Consider the following 20,129-nt stretch of genomic DNA (forward strand, 5'->3'; position numbering starts at 1 on the left):
TCTCGCCAGGTGTTATAAATGAATACGTTCGTAAATGAATAACTTTGCTCTTTATTGATTTATGTCCGCTGTTATAGTACGCTATCTATGAAGCCCTTCAATATGATTTAAAAAGCGTGCTAAATATTAATGTTATAAATGTCAGAGTGCTCTTTTTTCCATTAGTACATGAATTAATAATGTGTAAATGCCGAGTTGACCAAATGGTTACTAAAAGCATATTTATTAGTCTATTATATTCAATATGGAGATTTATATTAAATTTCAGACAGCTATTTAAAAAAAATTATTATACAAACGATAAATAATTATTGCCGTAGAGAATAGCTTTTCAAAAAAGCATTTATAGATAACTTCCATCACGCCACTGATTATTTAATAACGTAATTATTTCGTGACATCCGGCAGTTACTTGCAATTGAGCCAAATATTTACAATAACGTTGTGGAATAAATAATAAACACGCCAATGAATGTATTGATCGGCCGTATGCATAATACCACATAAGCATGAGAGAAAACCGATAATATACACTCGCGTAAATATATTATAATTCGATATCAGTCCGCGACGTCTATATAAAAACGATTTTCTCTCAATGTGACAACAAAATAATGTCCGAGTGTCTCGTCATATACATATAAATCATTAACCGGAGTAAACTGTTTCCGCGCAGGAAAATAATAGACAGGACGATTCAGAGGTACTTTTTAATTATTACTTTTTAACTGTCACCACATTAAAAATATATGATTATACGCTGCGAGCGATGATTTAGCATTAATGATAAAGATACATGTAGTAGCGTTCATAATTATCTTGACAAAAGAACTTTTCGGAATACTTTTATTTATAATGCATCTATAAATTAATTATATACATATTTATATCCTCAAAACATTTTTACATCCTTAAAAATACCCGAAATCCCCTGATGCGCATGTTTAATAGCTATATGTGCTACTAACATTTTGTCACAGTTTTGTGAGAATTTGCTACACATAGTCATAAGTTATCTTTTGGATTCGTGGCTTTTCGAGATCGTCCCGAGATCGAGTCCTGTTATTTTATCAGCCCTCTGTATTTTTTAAGTCCATTCCAAACATTTATATTATTGGGCGACACTCATCAAATCATAAACAACGTTCACTTGTGTTCTTCGCAATAGTATATCAATACGCTTAATTAAATCGATTTTTAAATTCGTTAAAAATAAATTCAAAAAAATAAAATGCCAAAATATTTACGAACCAAGTAAATTACGAAAACTGTACATAGAAATGTAAGATTTTGAAATTTCATATCATTTATTCATTTTATATCATTTATTCATCTTATATTATTTATTCATTATATATCATTTATTCATCTTATTCATTTATTCTGAGTATGTCTCTCATCGATAGTAAGATAAGTCAGTCTTATTTACATCCTCAACTGTGACTTACTCGATTCTAGAAAACTGTTCGTCAAAATATTCATGAAGCTCTTACAATTAGCCAAAATAGTGTACTTCTTATAATTTGTAATTATAAATCAACTTGGTAAAAAAACCAAGCAATAAATAAAATTTTATGAGATTGAAATATGATTGCGTTGATACATTTTCACGGCATAGCTTTTGTGTCTCATTGTGTCATATTGTTGTCAATATAATATGCTTTTTAATATATTAAAGTTGGCAAATTTGACTTATAAATTATTAAAAGTACTCCATCTTTTCAATTCCGATCCTCTTTCTCTCATTGAGCATACTATTATAATCTAATAATTTTTTTCACTGGAAAGATAAACTTTGAATCACTCTATACGATCCCCGTGGTGAACAGAGGATTCCCTCGAATCGTATTCATTTTAATCGGCCGTATGCATATCAACGAACGGCGCGCGGCAAGCAGACCAAGAGAATCGAGAATATTTCACGCTCGTTTCCCTCCGCTCACGACGAGAGAAGGCTTGTGATAATTCTCACCATCCGTTATTGTTTTATATATTTCTTCCACATCGGTCTCGCAGAGATAAGGAAGAGAATGGAGAATAATAGAGAAGAAACAAAACGTCCGCCACGCGCAGCTCTTAACGTGTAAAAGCAAAGCGAACGGGGAAAAAAACCGCAAAAAAATGCAGGGATGAACTGAATGGGAGAAAAGTCGAATGTAAGATGCGATGCGAAATACGGGAAGCTTCTCGCGCGTTTTGCATTCCGCGCTTTCTTGATTGCACAGGACACAACGCGTACCTATACATACATACATACATACTCCCTTTAGTGTGTACTTCTTAGATGAAAAATCACTATTCGACAAGATGCGATCGATCTACTTCCAGGAAAGAGTACGACGTAGGTTCTTTGAAATAGACGGTGCTTGGTTAGAGAAACAGTTTCTAAAAGGAACGAGTATTATAATATGAATACTTGCAATGATAAAATAATTTAAGAAAATTTCGTAAGGATAATTAAAAATCCTTCGACTATTAATCTTATGATAATTTTCTCTAATATTTTTTTCTTATTTATTCTAAAGAGTATCACTTTTAATTATATATTTATAATGAAAGAGAAATGAAAATTACAACCTTTAACTTTTTATTTCAACAATCTTAAACTAAAATTTGTACCGCAGAGAGCGTCATGTTTTTGGCAATGCTAGGGGGAGTTAGTTTCAAAAATCAACCGAAGTTCAGACTATTCACCACTAAGCCGACTATCGTCCTGTGGGGACGATTACACGAATTGTTTGTTAATACTCAATTTGGCTGCTAACCGTCGCCGATCGGAATACTCACAATACCAATAACCGCGATACCACATCGACTCGATAGCACAGAAAGTATAGCAGCTCGATAAACTATCAGCGTTGTCACTACGTCCCTTGTTTCCTGGATTTCGATCAAACTAAAGCTATGAATAACAATCACGATGCACTATAGCAGAGCGATATGTCATAAATCGAGATAAATGTAGCTAGTATACCCACTCTATTTATATATATTTCCGATTAATTTTACACTAAATTATTCCGTAAATATTTGCATTAATTTTTAAAATTATTTCACTACCAGAAATATTTATCCTTATATAGTTTCATTGTACATAATAATTTATAAATTATTAGTGACCAAAAGATACATATCTTGGATGGAATATATTATAATTAAATCAGTTTGTTGTAACTTCCCGTGTTATTTTATTCAAACTAAATTTTTTAACCATTAGAATTTGGTTTAATTACATTTCAGAATTAAAATTTTATATGACAGACTTAAAATCATCACTATGATAACTGGCAACTTGCCATATACCTGACAATGAGCCACAAAAGGCGTGCGCCGTTAAAGTGCCGAGTGGCAGAGCAAGGAAGGCGTGTCGTTCCCGAAATGGCCGTAAGTTTTCCTTCCCTACGGGAGAAGTCGGCCACGGTCCATTGCCCAGCACCATTCACTCGGAAGCCACCCGGTACGTAAGACGACGGTTTTCTTTAATTGCTCGCTACGAAATAGATCCGGCAGCCTATCCCCTCGTAAAAGTTACGAAAACGCTTGCGGTGAATTATCTCATGACGGAGAAAGATACGCTAAATTTGGCAATTGTTAAACGTGCCAAAATAATGATAAATATACAATTTGTGGAAATTAAAATCTTATAATAGTCTAAAGAAATTAAAACCTACAGTTTAATATAAGTACATGTAATGCAAACGCCCTGATGTGAGCAAAATTGAAACGATAAAGTAGAAGATAAATAAATCTTTAACAAAATATCCAACTGTGAATATAACGAACAAATAAAGCAAGTTGGGAACTATGTTGTTGATTTTTCAAAGGAAGAAGCGATAAATCCGCGGCATTAAATCAAACGTGCAGTTTACATTAAAAGTTTTCTCGAGACTTCCCGCCAGCAGAAAAATAAAGTTAACGACTAAACGAGCATCCCCATACGTATTACATTGGAAACTGTTTTACGAAAATGAAAGACGAATGTTCCTACGAAAAGACCAATCGTGTCTCTCCGGAGAAGTGTTTCTTCGAGATCCCTTACGCGTCGTCTGATTTCGGTGACGAGCAATAATTTGCTGCGTTAGCAGCGAGATGACGGCACCGTTGAACTTTCATTAATCCTTTCACGTCGCTCTCATATCAGCGTCGTTCGTCTACTGTGTTTCCGGGAAAGATCTAGTAGTACTTATTTCAGCGAATGTAGATACGCCAAGCATGTAGACCTCGTCCCTCGCCACTCCCAATGAACACCGACTCCTTCTACTTTAATACGCGATCCGAAGGTTCGTTAATTTTCTTCTGCTCTCCCTCCGCCTCTTCTTCTTCGTCGCCAAAAGACCCGCGACATTGCACATGAACACACTTGGTGTCTTGCGAATCGGGCATTGCCTTATTCTCGTGCAGGCACGAGAAGGTCCCCCTGCAGTCGATATATCAATCTTGACACTTTCGGAAAAAAGCCGGTCGTGGCGTGTCTCTATAATGCACTCTTACGTAGTGAAGTGAACGAAGAAACAAGAATACTTTGAGTGATGTATGATACTTTAACGTGAAACATACTCTTCGAGTTATCATCTGTCGAATATTACTAGACGACGTTATGTATTCACCTGATCAGTTATCTATGCACTTTATATTTTCTCGTATGATAGATATGTACATTCACCCTGAACTATTTACGAGCAATATGACGAATTGCAATTAAATTAGAATTATTATAAACATCAATTTCCCGGGAGTCACGTTATATAATACAAATTTTATATTCCGTATCATTGAAGGGAGACTTTAGGAAACTCGTGTCAATGACCGTGATGTCACTTGTCTCTCTGGAGAGTCCATGAAATGAAAGTGTTTCAGGATATTAAACCGTCTGAAACCCCTAAGACGTTATTAAACCGTAAAGGACAAAATTGCTTTGTTCCAGAAAGAGGTACATGCATAATTCTATTCCCAGTTCAAATTCTATGTAATATCCTGTCGATTGATTATATTTCAAAGAATGGTAGAATTTATCAAGATACTTGAAACAATGGAATTATCCTCTCTCTCAGCGTACTCCTTTTACAAAAGAAATTAATTACTTTATCACTCAATTTATTACAATATTAATAATCTTATAATATGGTTATGTCGTATGCATTCTAATGATCTAATTCGCTATTGTTGGCTTTAACAGTAAAAGGATTATCCATTGTCCCAATAACTTCTGAATCCCGACGTAATATCGACCGCCTTTAATAATGATGCAAACGAATGAAACTGTCCCAAGGGGCTCTGATTCATAACGATACGTCATGCGTGCTCGGGGCGAGAAACTTCTCGTGGAAATATTGCGGAACTCGGGAAACAAGTCGCGTACCGACGCGCAGCCGGCCGTCCGGAAAGGCGAAACAGATTTCCTTTACTGCCCTTCTGCCCCAGCGACGACGAGGACCGTTACGATCGAAGGGACCCGGGCTCGGAAACTGTATTCGAAACGCGTCGAAAAACGATTTATTCAGAAAGAGAGGGTGGAGGCATTTCCTTTCTCGAACCTCCCGCGACGCCACGAACGGGCGTAACAATTGCTCTAAGCTGAAACCGCATCCATTACGCGTCTCTGTGCCAGGATGAAAGTGCTGCTTCGCAGATCACTTTTCTTTGCCACATTTCATTCTTCGTTTTCCCCGCCTGCGCGAGCTTCACGTGTCGTAACTGTCGACGTCGCGGACTCGTCGTCGTCGTCGTCGCCTCCTTCTTCGCGGTACTTCTGCACCACAGGACACAGATGCCGGTAATATTACATCCTCCGGTCCCTTTTATGGATATTGCTATGCCGCGCTTCTGCACCGTACTTCTACGCTCGTGTCTGTGTGAATTATTATACACGAGCGGTGTATATACGCGCCGCATATATCCGTATAACGTCGGCTAGACCCGTCGGGGCCCGTCCTTATTATTACCTCGATGTGTAGCCTGTCGTGAATTTCGGGGTATCACGTTCCAGTTGCGAAGTTTAAGCTTTGTTTCGGAGTCGTTTACGTCGACCCTTGGTCAAGGAATTGGGAAATTTATATGAGATCAAGACTGTGTATAATACCGTGTAATAATAAAACTCGTTACTGTTCTACATATAAATATATATCATGGATATATTTTTATATAACTCCTATTTATTTAAAACTATTGGATAATAACGTTGCGTTGAAGTATCTTTCTACAAAAAAGATATCAAGAAGTGTCTGTTATATAAATCGTAAATCAATTTTTAAAAAATTTCCCAAGTTAAACTAAGAACACGTATCGACGTATCGACAGCAAATTCATTTCTAACTATTAAACGCAATAAAATAGTGTTACTTACTACTTTAACAATTATCAACTTTCTTCCATTCTTTATCACAACGACTTAATATCCGTCAGTAAAACCGCGGACTTATTCGGGCTACACACACACTTCATGCGCCTCATAAATATTAATATCTCTCTTAATCCAGATTCTTACGAAGTCCCGCGAAGTCTAGCGCGCTATCACTCACTTTCGCGCTTCTATTATTAAGGGCTTTTGGTATACGGGATCCGTGGAATTATCTAAATTTCTACAACAGGCACGCACTATCGTCGATCTACCCGAATATTCCGATGTCGCTCCTCTCTCTCCTTTCCCCTCGCTCTCGCTTTCGTCGGATACGCCTCGTCGAATTTCATTATCGAACATCTACTACGGTTAAGTTGGTTCCTCGGGACTTCGCAAATTACGGAAATCAAGGGGGCTCCGGTAAGTCTAGAGGATACTCCTGCTTCCTGCTTTCGCGCGTGCTCCTTGTTCCCTCATCGCACGCTCAACTGCTCGAACGAAGCAACTAGCTCAAACTGTATCTCTCGTCTAATACGATCGGAAATAGTCGAAATCAATCGGTCGATGATTCAACGGAAGCTCAGGATGGAACTCGCTCGCCGGGACTTGGTGCGAGGCTTGCGGCCGTTTCCGCGGCGCGGTATAAAGGCACGGTAAAAGGTTTCCGGCAGGAACAGATGTGAAAAGTCGCAGACGGCCCGGCGGAAATAAACTACGGCGGCATATGTCGCCGCGCACCGTTCTTATCCTTTAACGTCGTTCCTTTGCGTCCTTTACGATGTTGTGCCTGGTGATAGGAGACAAGTTTGCGCCTGGCAGTATAAAAGGCTAATTGGCAATTTGCGAACGTAGAGATGGGGGTTATCTAAACACCGTATAAATACCGTATATAAACGCCGTATAAACGACATCCAGCGTATCAGTCGTAGTATCCCGAGTGCATAGGAGACCACGTAAAAATACACGCGCGAATAGTGCAGTCCGACTCTGTGAGGTGAGGTGAAGTCATTTTAGACGGACGAATGTGCACGTTTCCGGACATAAAGCTAGGTATTCGAGAAGCATTACTCGAATTAAATTTTTGTCCGTATACTGGCGCTTTTATAGACCTCTCACGTCTCGCGGAGCGTGAAAGGAGTATATTGTCAAACGTCATGCTCTCAACAATATTTACGTTCCTTCTAGCTATTTTTCAGGTGAACTTTTTAGCTGTGGGCACGCGCTTATATCCGAGAATTTCGATGTTACTCAAATTTTCGTATTCACATCCCATGAAATGTTCGTATTGTTCCACATAGTAAATAATCCTGGTGAAAATGTAATAGCACTTTTGTCCGTCTTCATCCACAACTTTTTCCCAACTTATAGAGTGCGGGCGTTTCCTGATCGAAAATCCGCATGAATTCGCTATCGCAACTTTTTACGAGCATTCTTATAGATCGCTACCGGATTCTGGTGCAACGGCGCGAGGAAATCCTTAGTCTGCATTTTCAATCCACCCTCGCGCGTGGGACATACGGTCTCAAATATTCCTGCGCGAAAAACGACGTGAAAGTGTACGATACGAGCGAGATATTTGTGACTGCCGCTTTCTTCCCTTTGTTTCATATTTTATGGTTTGAGACATCTTTCCAGTACAATGAACGAATTTTAATGCGCATATCGATTCCAGATATTTATTTTGCATTTATCTCCTATGTATAAAATCACTATTGCAGAATGTTTTCCCTACGTATGATATACCTTAATAGATCACAAATAAGAGAAATAAAAAGAAATACAAAACATCCTATACGAGTAGAATCAAAATTTAATTTTATCACAGTTTTAATTTCATGTGTCACATAAGAAGTATACAATCCACGAGTCATCGAATTTCTCGTTTATGGTTTCTTTATTCTTATTCAATTTATTTTATTATTTCGCATTAGCGATCGCGACATTCACCGTCGTGTTCAACTTGAAATAACTAACAGTTCGCAGTGCTTTCTTCGGGATCTTCTTAGAACTCTTTGTCGGAGTTCTAACTATCCTTTTAACTGTGTCTCTCCCTGTCTCTTTTACTACCAGACTGTTTTATTCGCACGAAAAAGCAACAACAATACAAAGATTGCTTTGTCTGATCACCTGATCCACGGGCCCGTATCTCACCAACCTCGTAATTGCCCTTTTACGCTGATCACTATTTACCGTTATGTTTCGCATTACGTTGATTATTCGCATATAGGCCCGCCTATCGACCGTCCCCAGCGCGGATACGGAATGCGCATGATAAAGCGCGATAGCGAAACGTAGGTATCTCTTGCCACGTATCTTCCAACGTTTTATCGACGTCGTAATTCAGGACGAGGCATCCCGTGGATATCTCGAGCCTCGCTTCGACCGATTTACTGCTCCGAGTAGTGCGCACCTGCATCTCGATCCCCATGTCGCCCTGTCCTTCGCGGATATTATTTTTCCGCCAAATAATGGAATCAAATAAACGGAGAATGTGTTAGGGAGCTTACGTGAGCTTGGAACAGAACGCACACACGGAATGCATCTGTTTGAAGCAGCAAACCCAAGAGAGCTTGGGTTTCATTATTTCTTTATTGTTGAAATATTATAGATAGCTATATACTCTCACGTCGTATCGCTAATATAACATGATAAAAGATAGGCGCACATACACGCGCGCGCGTAGCATGTACATCTAGAACACATTTATATTACGAGATGAAAAAAAATGTCAATAATAAAATATTAAAAGTTTTATCGTGTTAACTTGAAGAATTTCCGGTATGTGGCGAAAATAAAATTATGTCTGCGACAGATACGAGATTATGTAAAGGAATTCGCTGTGAAATTCGCATCGTATCTTCTTGGCGACGTATTGTACAATATTATACGAGACGTAAAAATGCGAGATAAACATTACGTAACACCGGCGGTTCTTTTATTCCCAGACTCGGAACAATCGCCGGCCGTGTACCTCAGAGACGATCCGCTGTTTGGTACTCTTCAATTGCAGCAGCACAGCGAGCTCCGCGCGCCGACGGCGGAACGGGCGGCATTCTATCTCGACGCGGCGGTCGCCGGTCGTCAACGGGAGGACGGCGACGCGCATATGCTTTACACGCTGCACGTGTACCAGTACAGCGTCGCTGGCAAGGGTGGAGGTAAATAATTCCATCTCGAAATCCTATCGCTATTCCGCTTTCCGTCTGAAGACGCGGAAACGTGTACCCTTTGGAAAAGAGATTACTCTGTAGCATTTCAAACGCTGATTACACGCATTCCCCTTCGTTATTTCGGAGTTCAAGTATATACATGATATTTGCGTTATTTTCTCGCGTTTCCTCTCGCTTTATACGCATGATATTCAAAATGAACGCTTCCTCGACTGCGCAGTTGCCGGTGGTAGAAGCCGGTTACACTTAATGGATCTGGGAAACTCGGATCGCGGGAAATCCTCGGGTGGAATTCCCCTCTCCGGTCTGGGCAACATTCTGCTCGCGATCTTCAACGGCCAGAAGCACTTACCGTACAAGGAGCACAAGCTGACTCAACTGCTGAAAGAGTGCCTCGGCTCTCTGACTTGTCACGCGGCCATGATAGCTCATGTGTCACCCAACGCCCAGCACTACGCCGAGACATTGACCACCGTTCAATTGGCGTCGAGGATCCATCGGATGCGGCGCCGGAAAATCAAGTTTGTCGGCAGCAACACGCAGGGTACCGGAAGCGGCGGCAGTTCCGGCGAGGAAGCGGCTCGGCAAAATAGCGAGTGCGATCCGAGTTCGAGCGATCTGTCGGCCGACACCGTGATCTACGTTGGGCCGAGCGCCGACGATGCTACTGACGGCGAGCATCCGCCCGTCTACATACCCAGCTTAAATTCGGGTGATAATCGTTGCGCGATGGGTAGAGTGCTTCGCGGTTCCGCCGCCGAAAGACCGAGCAAGATTCCGGAGGAGCGTAGTCCGGCTCACAAGTCCTCGAAGACAGTGAAGACGTTGACGCAGACCGCGTCGAAGCAGACCTCGCCGGCGCATAGCGCAACGCCGAAAGCGAGTCCGGCCAGGAAAAACTCCTCGTCGAAAAGCGCTTCGGCGTCCAAAGTCAACGATTCACCTAGCAGTAAGATACCGGTAGCAGCGCCGAGTGGCGGGTCCGACGAGCAGTGGATAGACGGACCGAGGATCTCGAAGTCGAAGGTCGCGGAGGCGAGACATATGCTGAAGGATTCTCATCACAAACGAGAAACATGGATCGATGGACCAATGCAACTGACCGGCTCGCCGGCACTGCAACTGCACGCGCATCAGCATGCCTCCGGTTACGGTTTCATGGACAGTCACAAGAAGAGCATGATCAGGAAGTGGGTGGAAAATCAATCGTCTCAAATACAACGGGCGAAACACGCCACGCCGCGACTCGAGTCGTCGAAGATGTCCTCCGGCCAGTCATCCGGCCAGTTCAAGGAGCTGACTCAGTTTAAAACCTGCGGCGGCGCGGACGACGACGATACGTCGTTGTCCACCGCGGAGAGCGATAGTTTGAAAGCGAACGAAATCGAGGACATAACCGAAAAACTGAGTGCCAAGCTGAATCTACTTAACGTCAAGTCTAATACGGATTCAGGATTAGATCTGACGGCTAGCCCGGTGATGGATGACAGCATCGAAAAAGGGAAACTCGATCTGCCGGACGACGAAGATGACGATGAAGAAATTGTCGTACCACCTCCGCTGCCGCTGATTGAACCACTTAGCAACGGTGTCAGCCGAGAGGTATCCATGGAAAGTCTGAATCTGTCGCACAAGGACATTGTTCTACCCTCCAGACACTCGTTGTCCTCCGAGGACGAAATTTTGGAGATCGTTGAAGTAGAAGATTTGGAGCCAGTACCTATGCAAGACTCGTGTCTTCAGGTGACCGAGGAGGACATTGCGCTCTGCATGGGTGAGAATCCGTTACCCGAAAGCGATCAGGAAGAACATCCTCTAAGGATTCTTAGCCAAGAGAATCTCACTGTGGTATCAACTTTCACAGGTAAGTAAAAATTTTTGCATTTATTCATGTATTTTCTTTTTTAAAACAGTAAATTACAAAATTTGCATTTATTCATGTATATTCTTTTTTAAAACAGTCAATTTTCCAACTACTCATATTTCAATATTAACTATAATTTAGAATAAACATTTGCTGCGTACTTTTAATTTGCGAAGACCGAGTAGTTAAATTTATTATAAGGTGTAATTTTGACCAAGTCAATATAATAACTTTTGTAAATGTTTTTCTTTCACGTACAACTACTTAAACTTTCGTCTCCCTGCGATTGCTTCCGTAACGAGCACTTGAACAAACTTCTACGAAAAACTATTCTCGACATCATCGCGAAATCGACTTTTCGACTAAAAGCACGTAATAGGCCATGCGGTAGAAAACAATAATTCACTTCCCTCGAAGAGAGAAACCCCGATGCAATTACACGTCGTTGTGCCCCCATTCCTCGAAACTAAAGCAGACAGCTGCCTAGTATTATTTTTCTCCATCATTCTTATCCATCGGGCGGCTTTTTACGCGGCAAGGTACTCTGGGAAAAATTTTTACCGATTTGGACCCACAGTTAAGTTACACTTCAACATTTTGGTTAGTGCCCCTTAAGTGAAAATTATCTTTGCGTAACTGAATATCGACAGACCTAATTGAGAGAATTAACTAGTATAACTTAAAAATCTTTGAAATAGATAGAATAGCTAATTACGTTTTTTAGTTACGCGGTGTTATTTCTAGTCCAAATACGTAAAATTAGGGTTACGATATCTAAATAATTTGATTATTATAATCGTGGGCCCCAAATTTTTCCCAGGGTATGAACTTAGACGAGTAAGAGATATGAGACAGACAAAATCATTTTCAGACTCAATGTCGGTGATGTCGGACACGGAGAGATACAGACCGCATTATCCACCGCCGGTCGCCGCGGGTGTTCTGCCCAGACCGTACTTCGACCACGAAGACTTTCTCGAGCAAGAGACCAGGCACAAGTTCGATCAGTTGGCCCGCCTTCACGAGCTCTACCAAAGCAAACTCGCGCTCGCCAACGTTTCCAACTCTGTAACTTACCAGAGGGAAAATTCCTCCACCGTCAACGTGCGAGACGCTCCATGTAAGTTTCGCGATTGAATGTTCGGTCAGCCACGCGGGGACAAAAAGAAAGACGGACAAATATCCTTTACTGCCAGCGATGTCAAATCCTCCCGGAGATGGACGTTTCCTATCTATTCGCTCGTCAGGATTATTCGCGTCATACATGAACTTTGTAATCCCTTACATGTTCGTCGTGATACGTTACGATCTTTTTGGGAACTGGTATCTGAAATTTTTTCAATTTTTCGGGAAATAAATGACCAAATCTTAAAGAATTGTATATAAAACGTTGTCTCTCTTCCGCAAATACCACATACTTACAATATTTTTTGTAATGCCTGTTGCGAAAGTTTGATTTGAGATTGAAATTAAATTCAAATAAGAAATAGTATTCAGTGAATACCGTTACGAATTGATGTTTTGTCTCGCGTGAATTTCGTTGCAACCTCCCCGTGGTGCACATCGGATTATGCAAATGCCGGCGGTATTGTGTTAAAATCATAAAAAAACATGGGTTATCTTAAATTGCGATATTTCGTTAATTAATATTAATAATAATTATATTGAATAAGAAATATATTGTGCAATTTTAAATATTATAATTTAATCTATATATCTATATATATAATAAAATTTGAATAAAAATGAATATAAAGGATTCTTTGCAATTGCCTGATAAGCCATTGCCCGATAAAGGACTTTTTTTCGATTAAGGATATTGAAATACAAATGAAGTCGTTTGAAGAGAAACGACTCCCGGGCGAAGCCCGGGTAACCAGCTAGTTTTAACATAGTTCTAAAACAGTTTTGCTCAAACGATAATGCTTTTGCACTCTGATTCTATTGACGATTGACAAGTAGATTTGAGAAATCCGATTGAGATTTCCGAAAAACAACAAAATTGCAATACTTTAAATAAAAAAATTAAAATCATGATTACTCGATTAGGGACGAAAAATCGTTTCTATATAAAAAGTAATTAATTCTAATCAAGGCACTACAGCTAGCTATCTGCGGTCTACATCCAGTATAACATTAACGCAGGACAAATTCCAGCAGCGACCGTCTTCCATCCGCCGTCTCGCTGTCAGTCTTTATCCCTTTCGGATGTCTTGTTCAACGACAACGCGAGCAATCATGGCAGCATATACAGCGAACCTGCATACATAGCCGGCAAACCCGATCAGGAGAAGATCTGCGATAATTGTCGTCAGAGCATGTCTAGGCCGGCTACGGCCTCTTACTGGTACCCCAGCAGTGTCGCCCACCTCGCCAGTCCCAGAAGGTACTGTGGTAAACTGGGTGACTGTAATATCTCCAGTCTGAGGCATCCGGACGGTGCGTCGAATCCTAATCTAAAGGAGGAGATCGAAAGGATACCCGGAAACGGAGCATCCGGCTCGGATCCCGAGGAGGAGTACATTGAGGCAAAGAAGCTGTTTACGGCTGCCGAGAGATCCGAGAGAACGGTCACGGGAAAGTCCGATATCGAGGAAGATTTGAAGATTCAAGGTACGAATTCACTCCAAGATATTTTTTTAGATGCTTTTACATCTTTTTAAAGATTCACGTTAATTAGACGTCAACGCATATTTAAATTATAGCATCCTTTTTTATATAAGTGACAAAATCGCACACTTCAATAAATTTTCCTTTTTAAATAATTAAAATAATGAAATAATTAAATTAAATCGACACTGCATTCCCATGATGTTAACCCTATATAGAACACCACACTGAATGTAGCACACTCATGTTTGTTTTAAAAATGCCCGCAGTTTCTACAATATAGTGAAAGTTAAGTCCCTTACACCATGCGAGGCGATAGTGATAGCGATAGCGACAAGATTTTACACCTATCGGAAGCCGTGTATCTCAATGCTGTAGCTTTGTCGGCAATTTTGTCTCTATCGCTATCGCTATCGCTATCGCCTCGCATTGTGTAAGGGGCTTTAGGGAATCGAAGTGATAAGGTAAATAAACTTTTGTTCTCTCTCTACGATTCCCCATGCTGCGCAGCAGCAACGGCCTCATCTGCCGTTTAGTAGACGTATGGCTACAATAGGTAGAGGTGCTAAACACAGTGTGGTGTTCCAGGGTTAACGGCATGTAAACTGCACTGCAATTTATTTATATTTCAGGAGGTGCGCCCTTGCAGCTACCAATGCCGTCTCCGGCGCCGTCCTCCGGACGAATGCAACGCAAGATTCTTAGTCTTGGTTCCTCGTTCGGTCTAAACAAGGAGGGCTCCGATTCCGGCGCGGACACAACGCCGCGGGCGACCAAGCTGTCGCCGGCTACACTGTCCAGACATCGTGCCGAGAGCTCCGGTTACGACAGTATCGTTAGAGACAGCGAGACGAGCAGCATCGCCAGCGACTCGTCCCGACAGACTGGCGCGTTACAGGAACATCAAGGTAATTGACAAATATCTTTTGCCTATCCGTTAAAAAAAAGGACGATTGACGTCACGACTACAAAAGTTACTTTGCGACACAGTGCATATTAGAAAATAAATTAATCTACTTTTCTAAAATAAAATTGAAACGAAAATTCAATAAAATTTATGTTGAAAATAAAATATAGTAGACAATTTTAGAAAAATCCACTTCTTTATACATGCGGTCAATCGAGTATTCCGGCTACGCGCTTGGTATGGAAACCTTGCTGCTCCATCGATCGTTATTTATCTTACTTTAACTTGACGTAACTCCACTCTGTTTTCTACCTAACTCCGCTCATGTACGCAAAGCACGAAAACATTGGTCGAGAGCTCTTTCACATCCCTAAGAAAAGATAACGCAAGCCCTCTAAAACGATCCTGCCGTACGATGATTCTCCTCAGGTGGCGCACTGGGGGTTCTAACTTCGACGTTGTGCGGGTGTTTCAGCGGTGGAACAGCGGGCGGCAGGGTGCGGGCCTCGGCGGTCGCGGGCCCACTGCCGGGCTCAGCCGGGGCCGCCCGCAGCGTCGTCGGCGATTCTCGCATATACAGGCGAGGACGTAGACATCCTGGACAGGCGCGCACGGGTGCGCTCGAATCCACGTGGAACGACGTCCAGGATACACAACCTGCGCCTGCGCCAGCGCCTTCTTAGGATGGAGCTACGCGACGCTAAGAGGCGCCTCATGGTACCCGACACCCGCTGGGACTACAATCGTAAGTATCGGCCTCTATTGCTAACGATATTTGAATAAAAATTTTCGTACAGATATTTCAAATTTTGCCGCATCAATTTATGTACTTATTGCTCTGAAATAATCCGTCTTTCAATCTAGAATCTATATCACAATATTTATACAATATTAAAAATAAACGAGTGCACAATTGATCTTATTAATCAATTTATTATAATTGAACTAATAAATCGTATAACATTTTTTGTATGTTCGACTAAATTTGATTAGATTAGTCACATTTACGATTTAAATAATGCTTATACACACAAAATTGTATAAAAAAACAGAATTTAGAAAGTTAAAGTGAACACCGATTACTGACACGAAGTGCTCTTATGTGCGATCACACATTTCATTGTTTGTTTCAAAAATAGTGTACGTGGAGGACGGTATGGACTGGCGGGACCCGTCGTTTTTGGAGGCTCTAACGGCTGAGACATGCATTTTGCAGAAGAGAGTAGAGGCCTGTAAGAGCCACGTTCTTCTGATCACTTGCTTCGATTCCTGCCCTCAACAATCGACATCGACCGAGATTAAGATCACCTAACGTAGACTCAGATCAGCACGCATGACCGCGTGTTGATCGCCAATCCCGCCCACCCACCTTACGAATTTATAATCGTTGAAACGAGACGAGCGAAGTCGCCGAATAGAATGAAATAAAATTAACAAATAATGACGTCGATGTCGCTCGACTCCGTCCAATAGTTGTTAATGATATATCGTGGTATCGTCATCGTCATCGTACGTCGTCACTATTGTTAAATCTAAAACGGTACTAGGAAGATTTAAACGAGAAATAAAGAGAGCTAAAGTAAAAGTTTTTACCGAGATATCGCACACGTACACGCACACGCACGTGTCTTATCGAAGTTATATTATGGAGTTATAACGAAAAGTGTATTCATGTTAAAGATTTCGCGGTTGGTTCAGTTTCAACGATGTTTCTCAGGATACAGAACGAAGATGTTAGATAATTTTTCGCGGTTGTTACAATAGCGAAACGAGTCTCAGTTTCGAACGCGATGTTTTCGCCGCATTTATATCGGCATTAATGGTTTTAACGTGAGAAGTTGGTGCTTTGTTCGTACGTCTATTATTCGTCAGAGTTATTTGGAACACTGTCGCTGCCATTTTCTATCTGATGCCATTAGTAAATTATAAGAGAGAGAAAGAGATATTTCCGACCTAAAGACTGTTGGCCAATCGGCCGAACCACGTATTTATCGGGAACAGCGACGAATAGAAGCGGATGAAGTTGCGCATAGTCTTTTATTGTCGCAATAGGCTAGAAATATTCATCTCAATCTAGAAACGTGTCGATATTCATCATAAATATCATAATCATGTCAATCAAGAAATAACAATTGACTGCGGACTAAAAGACAGTCGAGTAAAAATCGAGAAAGCCGATCATGAACAATTGTAAATCAGATATATAGTTATCCGAGCAATCTCGATTGCACAATGTCGACAATTGAGTGTCGGCCGCTATCTGAAGAGTAGTCACGATTGATTAAATTTTGTCTTTCTCTATGTTATCGTTAGGGTTACAATCCCGGGAGGGAGAAGAAATCGTTAAATGACGTTGGCTAATCTGAGTTGCCAATGGAAATGACTCGTAATGACGGACATTAAAGTATTAGAAGTAGATGCAAATTTATTCATGGAAAAATCGAGCTTCGGTTTTGAGGAAAAGCCAAATGAGAGCAACGCACTGCCAAAACAGAGTGCAAAAAAGACCTTTTTATACAACTAACGAACAATTGATAAACAAAACGCGCCGTACGTAATGTATCTAATGCACGCACGTTAATTCATGGTATTATCGTAGCTTTAATCGTTATCAGCAGTTACCGCACTTCGTAGGGTTCCGTAACTCACTTAGACGCAAAAGAGAATATATGAAAGAGAAAGAGAGAGAGAGAGAGAGAGAGAGAGGGGGGGAGAGAGAGAGAGGGGGGGGAGAGAGAGAGAGAGAGGAGAGAGAGAGAGAGAGAGGAGGGAGAGAGAGAGAGAGAGAGAGAGGAGAGAGAGAGAGAGAGAGAGAGAGAGAGAGAGAGAGGAGAGAGAGAGAGAGAGAGAGAGAGAGAGAGAGAGAGAGAGAGAGAGAGAGAGAGAGAGAGAGAGAGAGAGAGAGAGAGAGAGAGAGAGAGAGAGAGAGAGAATGAGTGAGAGAAAGAAAGAACGTGCGCACGAAAGATAAAAAAAAAAGAAATGAGAGTAAGTATAAACCGTAAACTTTCGCTAATCGTAAGAGACGCTCGATTTGTGCGAGTGCTATTGATACCTGGATTGATAAAACTGGACGAAGAAAAAAGAAAGAGAGGCGGGAGAGGAACAAACACCCGAAATCTCGTTTCCAACATGAGAATGTTACGCGAAGAGAGGACACGGATAGGATATCAGCGCAGGCGGGGATGAGGCCGGGGAGAATGAAAATAGATGGGATGAAAATAAATCGGTTTGGGAGTAATGCGAGGCAGAAATAGAGGTATTCTAGTTTTCTGATGCGAGTCGTGGTGGACCGACGGCCAATATCGATGAAAAACCACCCATTTTTCTCGTCCCGAACTGTTATATCTTGAGGTTCGTTTATGCATGATACACACATATATGTATATGAATATATAAGCGCGCGCGCACACACAATACACATACACACAATGCAAACAATACCAATGTGAGTAACACACGCGACCAATCGTCACACGCAGGTCCGTATATTTACATTTCGTATTTAACATTAATGCAGGCATCTAAAATGAGTTTTTGTTGACTAGTATATTTAATATAATTTTGAGAGTGAAAATCGCAATTCATATATTGTTACGGATTGTTAAATTTATTAGCTACATTTAATGTTGAATACAAAATATATATGCGGATCAAAGGCACGAACGATCATTTTCTTCACGACGTCAGATTACTGATCGACACACAAATTTGTATTCCACGAATAGAAAAGATCCTATACTCGTTTCTCCGTGTCTCACTCACCGATGATCAAAGATGTGAGTTCGCCGCCGAATCCGTCGTCATTGCTTTCAGTTCCTTCTGTTGAAAATAAATGCCCGATATATTGTTGAACGGATTATTTATCGCGAGAGAGTCACAATTGACGATTTTCCATGCTAATCGATCATTCGAATTGTCGCGCGATCAGCTACGATAATTATATATAATTGAAAATGTAGCGTTTTATGTAGCATCTTCTCAACGAGAACTATATTCAGGAAATAAATCATTTCCACCTTCTTGAAGAAGATATCCTTATGGCTGATCGCGTAAAACATAAAAATTCGCATGTGATGTTTATTTACCTATCGTCGCGTGTCTAAGTTCAGCCTGAGTTAAAAGCATTGCCAAGAGCGTGTCAGTCCATCTGCCGTAAATACAACAGTAATAATAACGAATTATAGTGATAGTAATTATTAATTGTAACTAGCGATCTACTTCCACTTTTCCATTGGAAAACACGCGTCTCTGTATCATAGTACTTGTATTATATTTATATTTTATATGTACAAATTAGTCATGTAATTTCTTGTAATAAAGATCAATTTACAACGTGTATCCTGAATCATCTTCTGTCCCATTTATCCCTATCATAAATGTGTCATACAAAAATACGTATTTCGATGTAAAAATATGCAATTTTTTTCTTTTTTGGTTCAATCGCGAAAAAAATACAGCAAGGAAATATGTGTAGTATCTTCTCACTTTATAACACAATATGATGGAGCTATCTCAAATTTTTCTTTTTTGTTTTTAATGTGGCTTACGTCACCATACCACAATAATATCTCACATATCATCAAGTGAATTAGCGCTGGAAAGAGAGTCGACCCTGACGAATTTCTGAGACAATTTATTGAGACGCTCTAGGCCGGGGGACGCAATTCTCGGCGGCGTATGCGAATGTAGGTCCACCTCCATTTGTCTGTCGAGGTTGATACTTTGTTTCACAATGCGCGGCTGCACGCGACTTCGCGTAGAAAACGGGCACGACGTTCAAGATGAATCGCGTACCGTCTCGGAGAAATTACGTGACGGATGAGCGAGCATAATAATGCAACACGGATGAAAGACGAGGAGCTCTATCAAAATTCAATGCGACGCTTAAACGTCAATTTGCCTTAATTTTATTAATAGACGGTGGGCAACAAGCTGACCGGTTATTGTAATAGTAATCACATCTTTTTAAATAATGATAAGATTAGGATAATATAGCAGTGAACAAATAATTCTACTACTCACGGTTATGTTTCCGCGACATTAGGCTGAGATTAATTTAATTAAAAAATCAAATTACAATAAAAATATAAACAATAACATAAGACTCTTAAGTAAAAAATTGTATAGTTAAAACAAACGAGGATTCATCGATGTAAAAAAAAAACGATGCAATTGAAATGCGAAACAATATTTGAAAATCACTGCGTCAGTAATGTCGGCCGATTTAGTCGCGGGATG

General features: G+C 40.8%; 1 protein-coding gene and 1 long non-coding RNA gene across 6 annotated transcripts in view; one reads left to right on the forward strand and one right to left on the reverse strand.

Annotated features, from left to right (window-relative positions):
* The window catches only part of LOC139775100 (uncharacterized), a 332,957-nt gene extending 315,354 nt beyond the window's left edge, over positions 1-17,603 (forward strand). For 2 of the 5 annotated variants that reach the window (XM_071710843.1, XM_071710842.1), the window contains exons 11-17: positions 9,283-9,495; positions 9,728-11,371; positions 12,243-12,491; positions 13,529-13,984; positions 14,614-14,889; positions 15,364-15,633; positions 16,028-17,603. In XM_071710843.1, the coding sequence (XP_071566944.1) occupies positions 9,283-9,495; positions 9,728-11,371; positions 12,243-12,491; positions 13,529-13,984; positions 14,614-14,889; positions 15,364-15,633; positions 16,028-16,200 (3,281 nt within the window). In that variant the 3' untranslated portion in view covers positions 16,201-17,603. Of the gene's footprint in view, positions 1-9,282; positions 9,496-9,727; positions 11,372-12,242; positions 12,492-13,516; positions 13,985-14,613; positions 14,890-15,317; positions 15,634-16,027 lie in introns of those variants that run through there. The other 3 variants (XR_011718734.1, XM_071710844.1, XM_071710846.1) reach the window with 3 other exon arrangements.
* The window catches only part of LOC139775105 (uncharacterized), a 205,256-nt gene that overhangs the window by 120,447 nt on the left and 64,680 nt on the right, over positions 1-20,129 (reverse strand). The gene's annotated exons all lie outside the window — the stretch shown is intronic.

Source organism: Temnothorax nylanderi, unplaced genomic scaffold (assembly GCF_030848795.1).
Source record: "Temnothorax nylanderi isolate EJ_2023f unplaced genomic scaffold, tnyl_v1.0 TNYL_tig0092_pilon, whole genome shotgun sequence".
Classification (NCBI taxonomy): Eukaryota; Metazoa; Arthropoda; class Insecta; order Hymenoptera; family Formicidae; genus Temnothorax; species Temnothorax nylanderi.